The sequence below is a fragment of the Kogia breviceps genome, chromosome 2 (genome assembly GCF_026419965.1).
Source record: "Kogia breviceps isolate mKogBre1 chromosome 2, mKogBre1 haplotype 1, whole genome shotgun sequence".
Classification (NCBI taxonomy): domain Eukaryota; kingdom Metazoa; phylum Chordata; class Mammalia; order Artiodactyla; family Physeteridae; genus Kogia; species Kogia breviceps.
The window spans coordinates 61,612,712-61,633,583 of record NC_081311.1 but is presented as its reverse complement, the minus strand read 5'-3'; the positions used below and the strand labels follow the sequence as shown (position 1 = coordinate 61,633,583).

Here is a 20,872-nt window from a genome sequence, read left to right as displayed (position 1 = left end):
CTAAGTCTTGGTTTGCCCAGAAGGCCCACAGGTCAGCCTTTTTTTTTTTTTTTTTTTTTTTTTAAATGGGAGGAGGTGTGGATGGCAGCGGCCGGCCGGACTCTTCCGGCGGCAAGTGTCTTCTGTCACGCGCAAGTCTGCCCCGAGGAGGCCCGCCGCCAGTCTGATCTGGTTAGGCTCTGGCCCACCCAGGGACGGGAACGTCTGACGTAAGTTTTGTTCTCTCTTCCATCAGGATCCTGTGACCCAGATTGATATATCTTTAAATCAATAAAGGTCGAATCCGTCCGAACCCCTTCCCACCGTCAGCAATCTCTGTCAGTCTTCGAGCACCGCCGTCGGGTCACATTTTCTGCGGCCCCTCCTGAATGATGAAACAGGGGATAGCGATTTCACTCCGGGGCTTTTCCGGAGATCTAGGTCTTCGGTCCTGATGCAACTCTCCGGCTCTTTTACACAAAGCTTTTTGGAGAAAGGGGCGCTAGGACCCGGCGGACGCCCGGGGCCTCTCGGCCGCAGCGGGCGGGGGAGGCACAGCCGCACCTCTGTCCGTCCTTAGGGCCGGCGGGTGGGTCAGTGTGTCCCTCTGATATGGGTCCCAGCTCCGAGCTCCAGAACCAAGCGCTAGGAACCGGGGCCCATCAATACTCTTTTAACCACGTTTCCCAAACCCCCTCCTTGGAGGCAGCTGGAGGGTGGGAGTGGACCCCACGCCCCAATTAATCCATCCCCTGGGGCTGTAGAGTAACAAGCGGGCGGGCAGGTGGGGCTGGCGGGAAGAGGGAGCACGGTGCCCGGAGCTGCCCGTCTTTGGACCCCACCCCCATAACCCGACCCTTCGTAAGGAAGGGTTAGCGTGGGGTACGTGCGCGAGGGCCGGTGGATTAACGTCTGCTCCCCACTCCGCCGTCCCACTGGCATCCACTTGTGCGCCCAATTGTGCCCAGAGCTCGCAGGCTCTCAGACGCTAGGGCCAACCGTCTTCCCTGCTTGTTGCCCCCCTCAAGTTCCCCTGCCTCTTCCCCCGCGCGGCCGCTGCCTACCCCCTCCCCCAGCAATACGACCCTATAATAAACAAGTCTTTCCTAGATCCTCCCCTGCCGCGAGCGCCCTCGGGGACCTTGGCAGCTGCAGCCGCCGCGGATCCCTTTCCAGAAAGGGGGCGTGGCCGCGGCTCGCGGGTTTGGCCGGGTGCTTTCTGGGGCCCAAGGGGGGCGGGGCCAGGAGGCTGTCACCGGGCAGGAGAGAACGTTGCGAACGTGCGCCCAGAGCCCATTGGTCGAGGTGGGCCACACTCCCGGGTCTGGATTGGGCCGCGGCGCGGAAGGGGTGTGGCCTCTCCCCGCTAGTCCTTATAGGTCTCTCTGCGCTGGTACTAGGGACCGCGGCAGGCCGAGGGGGAGGTGCGGTTAGGGAGAAGAGACTGGTCCGGGCAGAGCTCGGGGGTTGGCACCAGTTCGAGCACTCATTCAAGCGGCAGTACGCACTTGTCCCAGTTCTAGCTGACCGCAGTAGCTGGTGAGTGTCCCTTCTCTGTGTGCTGATCGCTGCGCGGAGAGGCCTCAGCCGTGGGGGTCCTAGCGCTCCCAGTCTGGAGCAGTCCCCAGACTGACGCCGGGCCCGCGCCGCTCTTGTCTTACAGCGTCTTCTGCGCTCCAGCACCCTGAGCTCATCTGCAAACGTCCTGGCGTCCGTCCTCACCATGCCTAGCCTTTGGGATCGCTTCTCGTCGTCCTCTTCGTCCTCATCCTTGTCCCGAACTTCCACCCCAGATCAGCCGCCACGCTCAGCCTGGGGGTCGGCGGCCCGAGAAGAGGCACTCGGCCGCTGCGCGAGCCTGGAGAGCTCGGACTGTGAGTCCCTGGACAGCAGCAACAGTGGCTTTGGGCCGGAGGAAGGTAAGCCGTGGGCGGGAGCTGGACGCGAATAGAGGGGCCGGGGAGGTGAGAAAGCACCGCGCTGGAAGGAGTCAAAAGCCACTTTAGCTTCCTATCCCATCAGAATCCGGATTGTGGAAGGAGGCGGGCAGAGGAGGGGGACTGAAGTATAGGGTACGAGAGTGGGGCGGAAACTGAGGCACAGAGTGGGAAGGAGTGCTGGTTTCTTAGCGAAACAGCACCTCCCCGTTCAGAGCTGCTCTAACTCTCTCCCCTACGTTCTTTCCCTTGCAGACTCTTCATACTTGGATGGGGTGTCCCTGCCCGACTTCGAGCTGCTCAGCGATCCCGAGGATGAGCACCTGTGTGCCAACCTGATGCAGCTGCTGCAGGAGAGCCTGGCCCAGGCACGGCTGGGCTCGCGGCGCCCTGCACGCCTGCTGATGCCCGGCCAGCTGGTGAGCCAGGTGGGCAAAGAACTACTGCGCCTGGCCTACAGCGAGCCGTGCGGCCTGCGGGGGGCGCTGCTAGACGTCTGCGTAGAGCAGGGCAAGAGCTGCCACAGCGTGGGTCAACTGGCTCTCGACCCCAGCCTTGTGCCCACCTTCCAGCTGACCCTCGTGCTGCGCCTGGACTCACGCCTCTGGCCCAAGATCCAGGGGTTGTTTAGCTCCGCCAACTCTCCCTTCGTCCCTGGCTTCAGCCAGTCCCTGACGCTGAGCACGGGCTTCCGAGTAATCAAGAAGAAGCTGTACAGCTCAGAGCAGCTGCTCATTGAGGAGTGTTGAACTTGGGCCTGGGGGGCTGATACTGACCCCATGACAGACAGTTGAACTTTTGGGGTGGACATTGGCAGGTAGAAGCTGAGGGACTGCTGCCTGTCGTTAGAAAACTGACAACAGCCACGTGAGGAGAGGAAGGTCAAGGTGAGGGGAACACGGTGTTTCCCTAGGAAGCTCACTGAGGTGTGGACAGGTGGCTCCCACTTGGGCTCACATGCTGCCCCTCAGTACTGTAGCATGAAACAAAGGCTTAGGGGCCAACCAGGCTTCTGGCTGGATGTGTATGTAGCATGTACCTTATTATTTTTATTGTTACTGACAGTTAAGACAACAGTGGTGTGACAGAGCCATGAGAGCAGCTGGGCTGCACTGGCATCTGCAAGGGATGTGCACTCATGGTAGCCGGCTCTGGTGGGGGAGGGTGGTCATTGAGGTGGTTTGTGTATCTCATGGTCTGAAGGGACCAAATGTTTGTTCTTTGTTGTTTTTGTATCTTTTTTTTTTTGATTGGAGCTTCACTACTGACCTGTTCTAGGCAGCTATCTTACAGACGCATGAATGTAAGAGGAGGAAGGGGTGGGTGTTGGGATCACTTGGGGATCTTTGACACTTGAAGAAAAACACACCTGGGAGCTGCGTGTGGCCCATCCCCGGATGTGTAGTGAAGGGTTGAACTGTGAGGGGATGGGGCTGATTGGGGTGGGGGCTGGAGCCCCTCCCCCAGAGGAGTACCATCTGGGTCTTCCATCTAGAACTGTTTACATGAAGATACTCGCTGTTCATGAATACACTTGATGTTCAAGTATTAAGACCTATGCAATATTTTTTACTTTTCTAATAAAAAAAACCATGTTTGTTAAAACGGTTGTCTCTCATCAGTGCCATGAAATAAGAGGGAGGGGGATGGGTGCTGGAAAAGGTGGGTTTCATCACACTCCGGTGCAGCTGTGTGTTTCTCTGTCCCTTTCTGGGGCTGCCTGCCAACTTGGTAATGGAGGTATGTAGACAGTGCCATCTGTGTCAAGAACGCTGGCTCCCTTGGCTCTGCTGGCTGAGGCTACCAAGGGAAAGCCCTGGAAAATGGGGAGTGAGTCAGACCTCTCAGAGCCACAGCCTCAGTAGAAAGAGCTCACCTGGCTGCCCTGGGTTAGAAGGGCCTGGTACAAAGGACTCTTGAGCCCAAGGTCCTTACAGGCACTTAAAGGACTGCAAGAGGCTTTTTTCCTTGTGAAAAAAGGCACAGTTCTATTTGTTCTGTAGTGAGAATTACACATTTTATCTCTGGATATGAAAAGGCTAGGCAGCAGGAGCACTAAGAACTGGAGTTTGAAAGACTTAACTTGGTTCAAGCCTCTGACTAGACAAGGAACCTAGGGCTCAGAGAGGGGCATGACCTGCCAGGCAGGAGCAAAACACACAACATATGTAGGAGGTGTGGTGAGGGCTTCAAGAGCCAGGAGACTATAGGCCTGTCTTCATGAATGTTCTCGCTGAACTGGATTCATTGCACTCTCTGGGCCCCAATTTCATTATCGGTGAAATTGGGATTCGGCCAGATGGAGGACAAGGCCCTTCCCACTCCTCGCTCCCAGTGACTCCTGGCCAGGCCTCCCACACCAGCCTCTGGAGAGTTGTTATCTACCTTGTTTCTTTTCCTGGTCTCAGACAGGCCTTGTTTGCCCAATTGTAAAACAGTAGTTCTTCCACTTGATTGTATACTCAAATCTCTTGGGGCCTGAATTAAACACAGATCTCCCTGCCTTGGAGGAGATTCTGACCACATGTGTCTGGGGCAGGGCCCTAGGAATCTACATTTTCATCCAAGATCCTGACACGGGGTCTTGAACTTTGAGATGGTTTAGAAGACTCGCATCTCTCTGGTAGAATGGAATGACTTGTTCCCCAAAATGAATGAACTGTTTAGAATTAGATTTGAAAATGGTGGTAACAAGGAAGAGGGTGCCCAGAGTAGTTTTAAGAGCCCTTACTTCTTAGCACATCCTCCTAATAGCTACCCTGGGAGGGGTGGGTAGGGTGGGGGTTAGTGAAGTTTTACAGATTAGTAAACAGAGGCCCAAGCCCTTGAATGACGGTCTTCTTCTGACCATGGCTGACCTTGCCCGCTCTCAGCCCCTCAGGGTGGAGCTGAGAGTGAAGCAGGCTCAGCTCTTGGGTGGTATCTTGGGGCACTTTCCCAGGAATTGAGATCAGGGCCAATGCTCATGGCTGTGCTTCCCTGACCCCCAAAGAGGAAAACAAAAAGCCAAGTATGGCTCCAGAACAGAGAGTCTCATTGGTGTTTGGAGGCAAGAGCTAGATGGGGAGATAAGCATTAACCCTCTCCTAGACCGGGAAGCATCAAGCACCCTTAGCTCCTTCTCTTAATAATTTTTCTTTGTCTTTAATTTTTGTCAATTTGATTACTATGTGTCTTGGTGTGTTTCTCCTTGGGTTTATCCTGCCAGGGACTCTGCACTTTCTGGACTTGGGTGGCTATTTCCTTTCCCATGTTAGGGAAGTTTTCAACTATAATGTCTTCAAATATTTTCTCAGGTCCTTTCTCTCCCTCTTCTCCTTCTGGGACCCCTATAATGTGAATGTTGGTGCATTTAATGTTGTCCCAGAGGTCTCTTAGGCTGTCTTCATTTCTTTTCATTCTTTTTTCTTTTTTTGCAATACGCGGGCCCCTCACTGCTGTGGCCTCTCCCATTGCAGAGCACAGGCTCCAGACGCGCAGGCTCAGCAGCCATGGCTCATGGGCCCAGCTGCTCCGTTGGCATGTGGGATCTTCCCGGACCGGGGCACGAACCCGTGTCCCCTGCATCGGCAGGCAGACTCTCAACCACTGCGCCACCAGGGAAACCCTCTTTTTTCTTTATTCTGTCCCACAGCAGTGATTTCCACCATTCTGTCTTCCAGGTCACTTATCCGTTCTTCTGCCTCAGTTATTCTGCTATTGATTCCTTCTAGTGTATTTTTCATTTCAGTTATGTACTGTTCATCTCTGTTTGTTCTTTAATTCTTCTAGGTCTTTGTTAAACATTTCTTGCATCTTCTCTCGATCCTCCATTCTTTTTCTGAGGTCCTGGATCATCTTCACTATCATTATTCTGAATTATTTTTCTGGAAGCTTGCCTATCTCCACTTGATTTAGTTGTTTTTCTGGTGTTTTATCTTGTTCCTTCGACTGGGACATAGTCCTCTGCCTTTTCATTTTGTCTGTCTTTCTGTGATTGTGGTTTTCGTTCCATGGGCTGCAGGATTGTAGTTCTTCTTGCTTCTGCTCCTAAGCTCCTTCTCTTAGATGGTCAGATTGAGGCTGGAGGAAAACTTGGGTTCCCACGGAGTCTCAGCTAAGATGCCCTTTTCTGAGGCCAGACTACCTTTCCTCATCCTCACAGGGCTTGAAAATCCCCCCAAATAGGACAGAAAGACCCCAGGTTAGGGCTCTTAGGTCTCCTAAGATGTGGCAGGGAGTTTTGTCCTATGTATTGGGCTCTTGAAGAGAAGATGGAACAGGCTCCCTTGTTGCTAAGACTGAAAGCTAATAAAGCGTATAAGACTTCCACATAAGATCCAATTTTGGAAAATGCTTTCAGAAATCATTCTATTTAGCCTATAAAATTTGTATTGATTCCCTCCCTTTGTATAGGATTCCCTCCCTTAGTTCTATTTCCCACCCCAACAGAATACTACTGGAGAACCTACCATAGCTCCCTATTATCAGATTCCACTGTCTGCCTTTAAAGACCTTTGGTATCAGGCCCTATTCACCCTACCCGGGCTGACAGCCTCTACCACTCTCTACCACTCCCCTGCCTGCCCCCTCCTCTAGCCCCAGGCTCTGCTCATTCCAGTACCCTCCACCAGGGATGTGATCCCTCTCTCTTGCCTGAAAACCCTGCCCTTCCTTTAAGGCCCAGAGCAAGTTCCAGCCCTTTTATGACTCCCCTCTGCCTCACCCAGCCTCATCCTTCACAGTTGCAGTGTAGAAAATTCAGCAGTTTTCCAATCTCATTGTATGCACTTGTTTTGTATCCCACTCCCTGGTTCCCTTCAAGCCTGGCTGTCAGACTGCTTGATCATCTCCCTCTCCCTGGGCTCAGACAACACAAGATTCCCCCACCAGCCTCAGACTCTAGGCTATGGAGAGAGGAGGGCAGGGTAGAAAAACTTCATTGTTTTACTCTGCCTGCCACCTAGTTTAGAGGAATATAGAGGTCCTAGAAGGGAAGTGGTGTCTTAACGCGTAAGACCACCATGCAGTAGAGTTAGTGAAATCTGGATTCAAATCCTGGCTCAGACATTTCTTAGCCGATGACCTTAAGCAAGTCACCTTCAGTTTCTCTTCTGTAAAATGGGGATAATAGTGAGGAAATGATGTATTCAATATATAAAGGTATAACTGGAGTTCACCACTGGCAGAGGAAGCCAGTGGCTGGGCCAGAGATGGGGGGCCTGGGCTGCGGTGGAGCAGGCACCCTGTGATAGGGACCACCTTTGACTGCCTCACCTCTGGTCCGCCTTGCCTCTAACGTTCAAAAGTCATCATCTTAACAACAGGCACGTCAATATGTAACCTTAATAAATTCTAGTAAAAAACATCACTGTGAGCTAATGTGCTCAGACTGCTTCACTTCTAAGCGGTATTTTTCTAAGCCCAGTGTATATTAAGCACCCTAGATAAGATTCCTTTAATTGTACCTCATGTTTCAGAAGGAAATTTGAAGGCTCAGAGTGGCTCAGTGAGCAGGGCTGCAGGGCTAAGATGGGAAGTGTGGTCTCCTACCTCCTGGGCCTTTCACTCAATCCACTGAGCTCTCCTGGTTCCTCAGTTAAGGTGTTCTGGTCAGCCTCATCCTGCTTTCACTGCTGGAGGTGGCCAATGCTGCAGGGGCAGCCCAGTGGAAGGCTAAGGAAACATGAGGAACAGAAACCAGTCCTAAGTAATAGATTATTACAGGACTCTGTAACTATCCTGAAAAGGGGGATCTTTATGAAGGAATCACAAATTAGAAAACAGCCCATTAAACCCAGACACGTCCATGCAGGGGCCCAGCTGGGGAGTCTCCATCTCAGTCCCAACAATGGGCAGCTGCATGGAAACATCTGTGGCCATGTGGTACTGATGGCTCTGAGGGCAGACACTGACAGACTGTCACTTGATTACTGCATTCATTCATTCAACCTATATATAATTAAATGGGTCCATGGAGATGCTAGAGAAAGCCAAAGTAAGTGGGAACCCATCAGAAGCTGATTGATGTCAAAATCAAAATTCTCTCTATTTCTCTTTCACACACACTCCCACATAATCACACACATACATTTACAAGCAAAACTGTGGGGCATGAGAAAATGGGCACACACTCAATTTTCCCTATCCCTAACTTTCCAGGAAAAAAAAATCTGACAGTATAGATGGATTTTTAAATTTTTATTTTATTTATTTTTGGCTGCATCGGGTCTTAGTTGCAGCATGCAGGATCTTCGTTGAGGCATGTGGGAATCTTTCGTTGTGGTGTGCGGGCTTCTCTCTAGTTGTGACGTGCAGGTTTTCTCTTCTCTAGTTGTGGCGCACAGGCTCCAGGGCGCCTGGGCTCTGCAGTTGTGGTGCGTGGGTTCCAGAGTGAGTGGGCTCTGTAGTTTGCGGCTGCCAGGCTCTAGTTGAGGTGAACAAGCTCAGTAGTTGTGGCACGTGGGCTTAGTTGCCCGGCAGCATGTGGGATCTTAGTTCCTCAAACCTATGTCTTCTGCATTGGAAGGCAGATTCTTTCCCACTGGACCACCAGGGAAGTCCCAATACAGAAGGATTAAAAGTATATGAGATAGGGCTTCCCTGGTGGCGCAGTGGTTGAGAGTCCGCCTGCCGATGCAGGACACACGGGTTTGTGCACTGGTCCGGGAAGATCCCACATGCCGTGGAGCGGCTGGGCTCGTGAGCCATGGCCACTGAGCCTGTGCGTCCGGAGCCTGTGCTCCGCAACGGGAGAGGCCACAACAGTGAGAGGCCCACGTACCGCAAAAAAAAAAAAAAAAAAAGAAAAACAAAAAGTATATAAGATAAAACTAATTAAACTGTATACTTAAAATGGTGAATTTTATTGAATGTAAATTATACCTTAATACCAGAATTTTTTTTAAGTATATATACACAAAAATTAAAGTGGATCACAGTCCTAAATGGAAGAGCTAAACTATAAAAACTCATAGAAGAAAATATAGGAGTAAATATTCATGATCTTGGATTAGGCAATGATTTCTTAGATATGACACCAAAAATACAAGCTTAAAAGAAGATCAACAAGTTGGACTTTATAAAATTTTAAAACATTTGTGCTCCAAAGGACATAATCAAGAAAGTAAGAGACAGCCCACAGACTGGGAGAAAATATTTTGCAAATCATATATAAGTGATTTTCACCTAGCATATATAAAGAACTCTTGCAACTTAATTAAAAAATGAGCAAAAGATTTGAATAGGCATTTCTTTGAAGAAGATATACAGGGACTTCCCTGGCACAGTGGTTAAGAATCTGCCTGCAAATGCAGGGGACCCTGGTCTGGGAAGATCCCACATGCCTCTGAGCAACTAAGCCTGTGAGCCACAACTAGTGAGCCCACACACCACAACTACTGAAGCCCACGCACCCTAGAGCCCATGCTTCGCAACAAGAGAAGCCACCACAATGAGAAGCCCATGCACCGCAACGAAGAGTAGCCCTGGCTCTCCACAACTAGAGAAAGCCCACTCTCAGTGACGAAGACCCAATGCAGCAAAAAAAAAAACCCCAAAACCAAAAACCTTGCGAAAAAAAATTTTTTTTAAGATATACAAATGCCCTATAAGCATTTATGAAAAGATGTTTAACATTACTGGTCAGTAGGGAAATGTAAATCAGCGCTACAGTGGGATACCATTTCATACTACCAGAGTGGCTATAATCAAAGTGGTGGATAAGAACAAGTATTGGCAAGGATGTGGAAAAACTGGCACCCTCATACATTGCTGGAGGGATTGTAAAATGGTAGAGCCATTTTGGAAAATGGTTTGGTAGTTCCTCATAACATTAAACATGCAGTTACCATATGACCCAGCAATTCCACTTCTCAGTATATACCCAAGAGAAATGAAAACATATGTCCACACAAAAACTTATATATGAATTTTCATAGCAGCATTATTCATATCAAAGTGGAAACAACCCAAATGTCCATCAACAGATGAATGGATAAACAAAACATGATATATCCATGTAACAGAATATTATTTGTCAATAGAAAGAAATGAAGTAATAATCCATGCTACCACATTTGATGGGCTTCAAAAACGTTATGCTAAGTGAAAGAAGCAAATCACAAAAGACCACATATTGTATGATTCCATGTATATGAAATGTCCAGAATAAGCAAATCATAGAAATAGAAAGATTAGTTGCTTAGGCCTGGGGGACTGGGGGGAGTTGGGGGTGAATGTTAATAGCGTGATGATAATATTCTAAATTAGTATATTCACAGAGTTGCAGAACTCTGTGAATATACCAAAAACCATTAATATAATAACTGCTATATAATTAGTAATATACTAATTAATATAATTAAATTAATATAATTTAATAGGTGAAATTAATGGTATGTAAAAATATGTAAATTATATCAATAAAACTGATTTTAAGTACATGTTTTTCAAATCCATAGAATTGAACACCTAATAAAAGGGCACATTTTACTGTATGCAAATTATACCTCAATTAAAAAAATTTTAACACACATGAAAAAGTACACAAAATGAGCTCTAGAAGTTTTAAAACATAAATTATAGTTCTGTAATTAGGGTCCCATTTAGTGTAAATAGGGTAAACTTTTCACTAAGTAAAGGAAAGCAAAGAGAAGCCATGAGCGTTTTGGTTCAAATTTTATTTATTGTCTGTCTCTGCCAACAGAATCTCAGCCTACATTTTTTGTGTGCCTAGAACAGTGCCTGGCTCATAGAAAATTCTCAATGCATGTGTATGGAAGAAAAGAAGGATGGAAAGGACCATGACATCTCAAATCCACCATCTCCTGGAGAGGCCCATTGGAGCCACTTCCAAACACTTTTTTTAAAATTGTGGTAAAATTCGCATAATATAAAATTTACCATCTTAAGCATTTTTAAGTGTACAGTTCAGTAGTGTTAAATATATTCACATTGCTGTGCAACCAAGCTCCAGAACTTTTTAATCTTGCAAAATGGAAATTTTATACCCATTAAATAACAATACCCCATCCTCCTTGCCACCCAGGCCCTGGCAATCACCATTCTACTTTGTGTCTCTATGAATTTGATGTCTCTAGATACAACACATAAGTGGAATCATACAGTATTTGTCTAACTGTGCCTAGCTTACTTCACTCAACACAAGGTCTTCAAGGTTCAATTATATTGTAGCAAATGTCAGAATTTCCTTCCTTTTTAAAGATGAATAACATTCCACTGTATGGATATACCACGTTTTGCTTATCGTTTCATCCATCAATGGACATTTGGGTTGCTTCCATCTTTTGGCTACTGTGAATGATGCTGCTATGAACACGGGTGTACAAATCTCTTTGAGACCCTGCTTTCACTTTTTTGGGGTATATACTCAGAAGTGGAATTGCTGGATCACATGATAATTCTAGTTCTAACTTTTTGAGGAATCACTATACTGTTTTCTATACCATTTGCACCATTTTAAATTCCCACCAACAGTGCACAACACTCCTAAGCGCTTTTATGCCTCTCCACATCTCAGCCCAGGTCCAAATTACCCCAACAGTCAAGCCCACCCCACCCACGCCTACAGGTAGTAAGCTGTAAAGAGCCGAATGAGGGCGATGAATCTGCAGTATCCTATATGTTCTAGGAATTCGGAGACAGAGTGAGAACAGATTCCCAGAGGAGGAAGGATGAGAGTTCAGCCCTGAGCATGTGAAGGCAGCTTTTCTCATTCTCTCACCTAGGCCTCCCCACAACCCACATTCCCATTCCCTCGGAGGGGAGGGGAGGGGGTAATCTGAGGGCTGGCGACAGAATAGTAGAGCTGATTTGGGCTGGCACATCTCGGAGGACAGGAGAGGGGCCTGGGTTCCCATGAGAGAAGGGCTGAGGACTGGAGAACCTGCCCCAGTGGCCCCTAACCACTTCTCAGCCTCCAAAAATTTTGACTTTTGCTATCACTGATTGAGCAAATATATTACAAACCTGTGACTTCAGTAACAATGTTAAGTGAATACATATTTTACTCACCAAAATTGCATCTACGGACATTTACAAAGCCACAGGACAAATATGAGCCAGATGTGCTGTGGACACAGTGTGCAGGCAACACCGGGCAATCTTCCTTGGAACCTGCCGGCCCCTGGTGATAACTTCAAACCCTCTTTTACGTCCCCCCAGAAGATGGCAGCTGGAAGAACGGGAACTGCACACTCCACCAAGGGGTTAGAGGAAGGGCAGACCTAGGGCTTATATTTATCTTTACATCTTTAACTCACTTCACATGTCACCAGTCCTATGAAGGAGGTACTGCTATTATTATTCCTATTTTACAGATGAGGAAACCGAGGATCATGGGGCAATGGAATGAGCTTGAACTGGAGAGGAGAGACCCGCAGTCTAGCACGATTTGGCCATTGACCTTGTTCCTTTATCTTTGAACTGAACGGGTGGGACAGGATGACATCAAGAGCGATTCTTTAGAGCAGAGCTCAGCTGCCAGCTGCTGCCTCTCCCCAGCCCCACCCTGTCACTGCTCTCTGGGTTCAAGCCTGGGGTGGGTTGGGGGAGGGGGCAGGAGGAAGAACAGAGGCCGCCCTGCAGGGCACTGGGCAAATGCTTGACTGCTTTCTGGGGCAAGTCCAAGTCTGCAAGGAGAACGTTAAGAAGAAAATTCCACGGCCCTTTCCCCAGCCAGGGATTTTCCACTCTGCCCAGGCAGACATGCCTCTCCCAGGATCTGGCAATCCATAGGTGTTAATGAACGGCTCGGCTGAGTGCTAGGAAGCATGTAAGACCTGATTCTGGTCCCAGCCCTGGGAAAAGGGGCAAGTTTGTGGGGAAGGCATGACTGCCCCAGAAAGATGAAGAGGCAGGGTGGGAACTCGGATGGTGTAAAACAAAGTGTTCAGTCTTAGAAGAATCCCAGAGAGCGACCAGTGGGGACAGGAACCATCAGGGGAAACTTCCTAGAAGAGGGGACCTGGGCTGGAGGGCCAGAGGAGGGAGGAGGTTTTCTGGGGCAGACAGGAGACAGCAGAGCACATGAGATGGGGAATAACGTTGGACCAGCTTTTAAAGGTTGCCATGAACACAGGGATAGTGCAGTGGCCAGAGGAGAGTTGGATGAGAAAAGTGGAAAGTTTGGTGAAGCAGATGGTGCAATACAGGAGACAAACTGCAGTCACAGGGGCTTCACTGTGGCCTTTGCACTAGCTGTTCCCTCTGCTGGAAACACCCTTCCCTCACAGCGTCATGTGGTTGGTTCCATGTCACTCATGCTCCACAGGGAAACCTTCCCTCACCACCCCTGCTAGAGCAGCCTCTAGCAACATCTCCGTGCTTCATTTTCTCCCGAGCACTCACTACCTGCACTTTCCCTGCTTCTTTCAGTGGCCACCTCCTTCCTGGAGGATGGGAGTTCCATGAGAGCAGAGGCTGTGATCTGGCTTGTTCTTCATCGACTCCTCAGAGCCAGGCACATAGCAGGCCCTCCATAAATATTGTTGAGTTTAACTGAACTGCAGCTGGGTGCTATGATAAAAGGAAGCCTATAATAATATTGTCATTTTTTTCCTGAGCACTACTATATGCCAGGCACTGTGCTAAGCGCTTTACAAACATTATCTCATTTATTCCTCTGAACAATTCTACGAAGGAGGTACTACTATTATCTCTGTCTTAAAGGTGAGGAAATTGAGGTCCAGAGAGACTGGTTATGTTGCTCAAGGACACACAGAGCCAAAATTTGAACCCACACATTTATCCTCTTGACTAGCACTATCTGATAGAAATATGAGCCACATAAGTAACTGAAAATTTTTCTAATAGCTACATTACAAAAATAATTAGGCAAAAGTAATTTTAATAATAGTTTAAATATTTAATAATATTTAAAAATTTAATCTGATATATTAAAATACTATCATTTCAACACATAATCAATATAAAAATATTAATGAGATATTTTTACATTTTATTTTACTAAGTCTTCAAGATCTGGTGGCTAGTTTACATGTAAAACACTTGCTAGATTTTTATCAGAAAACGATCTGTATTTAGAGTTCCTAAAATTTGCAGTTGAAAAAGTAGATCCTCATATTCAAGTTGTTCCAAACATACTTAAATGTTTTCTAAGCACTGCACGGACTATCACTTTTTAAGCTTAAATGTAAACTGATTAACATTAAATAACATGATAACTCAGTTCCTTGGCTGCACTAGTCGCATTTCAAGTGCTCAACAGCCACTTGTGACAAGTGGCCACTGTGGGCTGTGCAGCCTCATCTGGTGTGAAGGCAGGTTGGGTGTGAGAGGCCCAGGGGAGGGATTTGGAGCAGACTGGGGAGCAGCTGTGGAAGGGAAAGGGTGGGGAGCTGAGGTGGCAGACCTGGGCCCACCTAAAAATGAGGCGGGATGACCAGTCACGAATCCCACCAAGTAGCACAGTTCTGGCCCACTCACAAGGGGATCCCCTCATATGGGCGCTATGTAGGTCTGGGCTTCTGCCCACCAATAAAGTGATGGCCCTAAGACCCCTGGGTGGAGCAAATGGTGGCTCCTCTCAGAGCTTCTATCCCTTCTAGCACCACTATGAAGGGGTCCTGGGGGTGTGTGAGCCTGGATCTGGGCAGGCTCAAGCTGGGGATGGAATGATCTGTGGGCAGCTGGAGGGCATGGTCAGGAGTGGGGCCCTGGCTAAACAACTCTGGAGTTAAGTACACATGAGTTCCAATCCCAGCTCAGCCAATTCTTTGCAGTGTGACCTCAGACAAGTCAAGTCCCCTTTCTGAGCTCTGGCTTCCACATCTAGAAAATGAAGACCAATAATGAAATGCTTGAGACTCTGATGATACCTACAGACTGCCCAGCTCATAGTAAGTGGTCAATTAACAACAGCTAGTCTTCCTAGATAATGTTCTTTTCTTGTTAAAAACAGAAAAGTAGACTGGAGAATGTTCGTGATCACTGGAAAGGAGACATCCAAAGTGAGCTGTAGACGGGGTGAGTTAATCTGGGTGTATGAGGGCTCCCTCCTCAGGGCTCCCGCACTTCCCCTCTGTGACACAGACCCGGTTAACTGGTAACACTTCCCCTCTGTGACACAGACCCGGTTAACCGGTAACCGTTGGGAGTGGGGAGGGGGATGTTCCACTCCCTCAGGCCCTGGGTGCTGAAGCATGATTTAAGAATGGCCAAGAGCCACCTTCCAGAAATGGGGAGGGTGAGTCAAACTGAATCAGGAGCAGGTGAGGTCACCGTGGGTCCCTGGAGTTACTCAGAGTGATGTTGATACATGCCTGGCAGAAGTGATGGGTGAACTGGGCTCCAGGAAAGCAGGTGGGGCTGGAAACCACCCAAGAAAAGGAAACTGATGGATGGAAACTCCTGGCAGGCAGAGCATGGCCTGAGAGGCAGCAGGCAGAGGCTGAAAGTGGCCTTGGTCTGGGTATTTTTGAGGGTGAGGCAGCTCCAACTCCCTCTCCCAGTGAGCACCCCACTTGAGCCAGGAATACTGGTCCCAGACCCCAGCCTTCCCCAGTTCAACTCCCCAGCCCCCAAACCTTTGCTCTGCTGGGTCCTCCCAAGTGCAGGAGCTGAGACAGCCCTGAGCCAACCTCTTTCCTCTGCCCGCTAAAGGTCTCTCTTGGCTCTTATCACTTTGTCCTGCCAACATTTTCAACATTTCCTCCCTTGTCTGTCACCCCCTACTGGGACTGGTGCCCCTGGAGGTAGGACAAGTGTGTCTTGCTCACTGCTATATGTCCTGGGCACAGCTCAGACTCTGATACCCCACTGAGTGCTTAGGAGATACTTGCTGGGGCAATAGACTCAAGACCCTGGTGAGTTCTCATCACATTTCTAACGCTCGTTATGTGGCTGTGGGTCAGCCTCTATGAGCCTTGTCTCCACATCTGTAAAGTAGGAAGCATAATCCCCACGAAGAGCCTGGGAGAACCAGGTCAGAAAGTGGGGAGGATGAAGCGTCCAGCCAGCTCTAGGAAGTTTCTGATGGGTCACACTTCAGACACAGCTGTGAGCAAGTCACCCTACAGAAGAGGAAACTGAGGCACAAGGAAGCCATGCTAAAAGCATGCCCAGGGAGGACTGGTGAGCCCTCCTTGCCCCACCCATACCCCAACTCCTGGCCCTAGTTTCTCTCTTTGGGATCTCTGGTTAGATGACTCTCATTCAATTTCCCTGGGAGTTTCAATCCAGAGGTCCTGAAGTGTGCCATCCTGTCCTTGCTTTGGGAGATGGCCTTTCCCCATCATCTTCCTATATGGGATGGGGCCCGGCTCCTGGCGGTAGGGAGGGTGTTGGAGACAGCACACATGGCTGCCTCTGGTGCTGGGTGCTGGGGTCACAAAGATTAGGTTGTGTGTGTGGGTGTTCATCACACCAAAAATATTCACTGGATCCTCACTACACCCCAAGACGGAGGCAATTCAGCCTAATGGTGAGATGCTGGGACCCTTCCTAAGTTTCAGTCTCCTACCTGAAAAAGACGGCTCTGAGCATGACACACGTCCAGTACTCAGCACAGGGCCCAGCTCATCATTAACACTTAAGATACAGCAAGTGGGTTTTTTTTTTTTTTCGGTACGCGGGTTTCTCACTGCTGTGGCCTCTCCCTTTGTGGAGCACAGGCTCCGGATGTGCAGGCTCAGTGGCCATGGCTCATGGGCCCAGCCGCTCCGCGGCACGTGGGATCTTCCCGGACTGGGGCACGAACCCGTGTCCCCTGCATCGGCAGGCGGACTCTCAACCACTGTGCCACCAGGGAAGCCCATAGCAAGTGTTTTTGTTTGTTTGTTTTTTAGACTGTCAGCCCTGTGAAGGCACGAGGGACACTTGTTTGGCCATTCTTACCCACAGCCTTTACCTTTAGTAGGTGCCCAGGTAGGTGAATGAATGCGTGGAAGGAAGGAGAGAAGGAAGAGATGGAGGGAGGAGGAGGAGGAGGAGAAGAGAGGAAGGAGCAGCTCCGTTCTGGGCTCTCCCAGTTTCCATGCCCACTGCATCCTCCCTCTCCCACCCAGGAGCTGCCTCAAGGCTCCTATCACTGTGTGCTGCTGCGTGTGGTCCAGGGAGGAGAGCTGAGCTGAGATGGGAGTGCTGGGTCTAAATCCTGTTGCCAGTTGACCAAACTTAGCCTCCTCAGTGTTCTCCTCTGTAAAATGAGTATGATCGTACCAACTACCTCACTGAATTGTAGGAAGGTCCAAAAGATGTCTATGAAAACACTGAATACATTTGTACACTGAAGAGTGTTAGGGATTAACCTGGTGGAGTGATAGGCAGTGTGGGCTCTGGAACCAGACTTCCTACATTCAAATTCCTGCTCCACTGATTGCAAACCTTGGGCAAGATCTTAACCGCTCTGGGCCTCAGTTTCATTATCTGTAAAACAAGGAAAACTACAGTACTCACTTCAGAGTTGTGAGATTTAAATGAGATAATGTATGAGAAGCTCTTGGATCAGTGGAGAATGCATGGCAGGCACTCAATAAATGGTGGCCATGATAACAAAGCCTGCTCTCAGGAGGGATTCTGTGAATTATTTCTCACTCAAGTGTGAATGAGTAACAAGAATATGCCCCCTCTCTCAAAGGAATTTGAATCTTAACAGGAATTAAAGGAGTGAAATCCCATCTAATGATAGAATTTTTAAAAGTAAAGGAGGGGGCTTCCCTGGTGGCGCAGTGGTTTGGAATCCGCCTGCCAACGCAGGGGACATGGGTTCGAGCCCTGGTCTGGGAAGATTCCACATGCCGCGGAGCAACTAAGCCCGTGTGCCACAACTACTGAGCCTGCGCTCCAGAGCCCCCGAGCCACAACTCCTGAAGCCTGGGTGCCTAGAGCCTGTGCTCTGCAACAAGATAAGCCACTGCAGTGAGAAGCCCACATACCCCAACGAGGAGTAGCCCCCACTCACTGCAACTAGAGAAAGCCTGCGCGCAGCAACAAAGACCCAACGCAGCCAAAAATGAATAAATAAAATAAATACATTAAAAAAAAAGTAAAGGAGGAATATAGGGGGTAGACAAGGGTCTTCCTAGGGTCTCTCACAATCACAGTTGCTGCGTGCCCCACAAATCCTGCCAGGTCCCAGAGGAGGACCACAAACAGGGGAAGGGAGAACACAGTCTCAGTCCCCAAGGAACCTCCCCGCTGCTTGGAGAAACAGGCAGCAACTAGACCCCAGGACAGTGCATAACTCCAGCTAAATATGGAGTGCCTTTGGCAGCATGGTGGGCAACAGCCCAGGCCCAGCTATCAGAAAGGCTCCAGGAACCCTCTAGGGAACAGGAGCCAGGGCCAGAGGTGGGGATGGGCACCAGATGTGATGAGGACTGACCTGGGACCAGTGAGGAAGGCGTGGGGAGCCTCATCTTCCACATCTATGTTTTCTCTACTAGGACCTTAGTACGAGGCTGGCACCTGTAGTAGAAGGGCCAGGCGCTCTGGAGTCAGACAGCCAGGGCTCAATCCAGGCTCTACCTTTTTTCAACTGTGTGACATTTTGACCTCAGCGTGGAGGACGCAGGTAGAGTTAGAAGCTGGCATCCATCTCCCATCTCTTCCGGTCCTTCTTTGGAGAAACATTCCTCCTGTCTTCCTTTTCAGCTCATTGGAACAGGTGAGGCTGCAGCCATGGGGCCTGTGACCAGACCCACCAATCAGCACTAAATCTTCCTGGGCAGGGCCTTTTATCTGTGTGGTCGTGTGACCACCAACTGTCTAATTAGAGTAAGTCCTGGGACCTGTGTCGCAATTACTAAGAAGAGACACTTTTCTACTGACCTGGAATTTGGGATGTTATGAACCTGGAGCTGCAGAGGACCACTCATGGCAGAGTGGAAGGATTCAGTCTTTATGATGTTTTTGAGCCTCCTTCAGTTTCCCTGAGCCAGTAAATTCTCTTCTTGGCATAAACCAGTTTGCGTCAGGCTTTCTGTCATTTGCATCAGAAAGAGTCTGAAATTTCCATGGTGAACTTTCTTAACCTCATTATAAATTTCAGTTTCCTCATCTACAAAAAGGGGATGATGATAATAGCATTTTTCAGGAGAAAGGAAGGGTTGTTCTAGGATGATTAAAAGAATTGGTCAGGGTCCAACACTTCACATAGAGCCTGACATATGTTAGACATTCAAAAAACATCAACTTTTAGGTGCTCTGTAAGTGTTTGTTAATGAATCTGGCCCCAGGAGGTGAACTGCAAGGGCATCTGGGAAAAAGCCTCTTCCTGTAACTCTGAGGGGTCCCAGGAATCTCTGGGGGTGGTGGTGGTGTGGGGGGCACTCTGCAGGGAGGACTGCCTTGTCCATGCAGATCACAGGTGCCACCAAGAAAGACTCTAGTGGGTGTCATGATTAATTTTCCTAGTCCTCACGAGCTAATCAAGCCCATTTTACAGGTGAAGGATGTGAGGCTCAGAGATTATGTCCAATCCAATGCTAAACCCAGCACTCACTCTACTGGCTCAGTGTGGTCCCATGGTGGGGCAGGTCTCAATCCCAACTAGGCTAAATTAAGTGGATCCTTAGATGTTAAATGAGGGCTTCCATTAGCAATTCTAGGCGGTTTTGAAAGGTCAAAAAGGCATTATAAACACCCTCTCCCTTCCTCCCTGAGGGCGGCTCTATCTTTAACCCGCCGTCTCCTGCACAGGGAACTTTCTGGAGAAAGCTCCAGACGGTTTACCCCCCAGAGAGAGTCTGAGGCAGTTTTGCTAGAGGAAACCACGCAAGCCTCAAGGCTTGGCACTACCCTTCCTTCCGGACAGGCTAGGATGCCTGGGGGTGGGGGTGGGAACAGCACCTCCTACTTCCCTCCAGATAACCGCCAACCGGCCTGATCATTCTCACGTCACCTTGGCCTTTTCCCACGTAGCCTCCTTGAGCCTCAGTTTCCTCACCTGTAAAATGGCACCCACCTATTTCAGGGTCGTTTTGAGGGCATAACGGAGGGAAAAGTCCCAGGGTGTTCAGTACAAGGACCGGCACAAAGTCATGAGTGTTCGAACCCTCCCCCGAAACAGAGAGAGGGAGGCACCTGTGTGCTGGCGAGGACAGAGAGGACTCGAACCCGGGTCTTTTGTGACTCTAAGCCCAGACCTTTACCTCCAGTAACTTCTGCCTCTTTTACTAGTGAGATCCTCCCCACCCACTTCCCTAATACTTTTCCTCCTCAGCCTCCCCTCACTCTCCGCGTCCACCTGGCAGCCCTTGGGGACCTCCCAGCCACACCCCCAAGGAGCCAGACCTCCCGGGCCTGAACTGCTGGTAAGAAAAACTGTTTCCTCCCCGGTCCATTCACCCAGCTCCAAGTCTAGCCAGCCCCGCCAGAGGAAAAGGCCAGCGAGATGCTCCCCACCTCCACCCACGACCGTCTCCTGGACACAGCTCCACTGTAGCCAGCACGTCCATGAGAAGTGGGACCATGTGCCCGTGGGTCTTCCTGCCGGATGGGAAGCGAAACCTGTCACCTCCTCTAATGCCCCAGTGGGGTCTCACCCAGTCTGCCTCGGGTTGGTGCCTTCCGATGGCAGAGGCGGGATCTCAACCTCAGTGGCCAATGAAAAGGCTCACTGGGGGTGCTTTTAGCTGTCACGGCAACTGTATCTTGCTACCCCCATCCGGCAGAGCCCACTCTTCCAGGGACCAGCCAGGTCACAGTCTGCGGCCCTAGTTCTACCTTAGGATGGGGGGGAAGTGTCAAAGTAGAGGGACAGTTAGGGCCCAAACCCTTCACAAATGCTAACAGTGTAGATGAGCCCCACGTGAACAACACTGATAAGAGAAGGCTTCCTGGAGAAGGAGCTCTATGAGTAGGGTTCTGTTAGAAGGGACAAGGAAACCCAATATACTGTATTGGAGTGGCCATAGCACTGCAGGGGCAGGGCACAGGGCTGGGCAAATTTAGGTAGAAATGAGTGGAGAAGGTGCTTAGCACGCAGTTTAAGG

At 49.4% G+C, this 20,872-nt stretch overlaps 1 protein-coding gene across 1 annotated transcript; it reads left to right on the top strand.

Moving 5' to 3' along the window:
- Nucleotides 1-285: 285 nt before the first annotated feature.
- Nucleotides 286-3,521, top strand: DDIT4 (DNA damage inducible transcript 4). Its single transcript, XM_059054262.2, has 3 exons — nt 286-1,518; nt 1,643-1,898; nt 2,172-3,521. The coding sequence occupies exons 2-3, from the start codon at nt 1,703-1,705 to the stop codon at nt 2,663-2,665; spliced, it is 690 nt and encodes a 229-aa protein (XP_058910245.1). The 5' UTR covers nt 286-1,518; nt 1,643-1,702; the 3' UTR covers nt 2,666-3,521.
- The last annotated feature ends 17,351 nt before the right edge of the window (nt 3,522-20,872 follow it).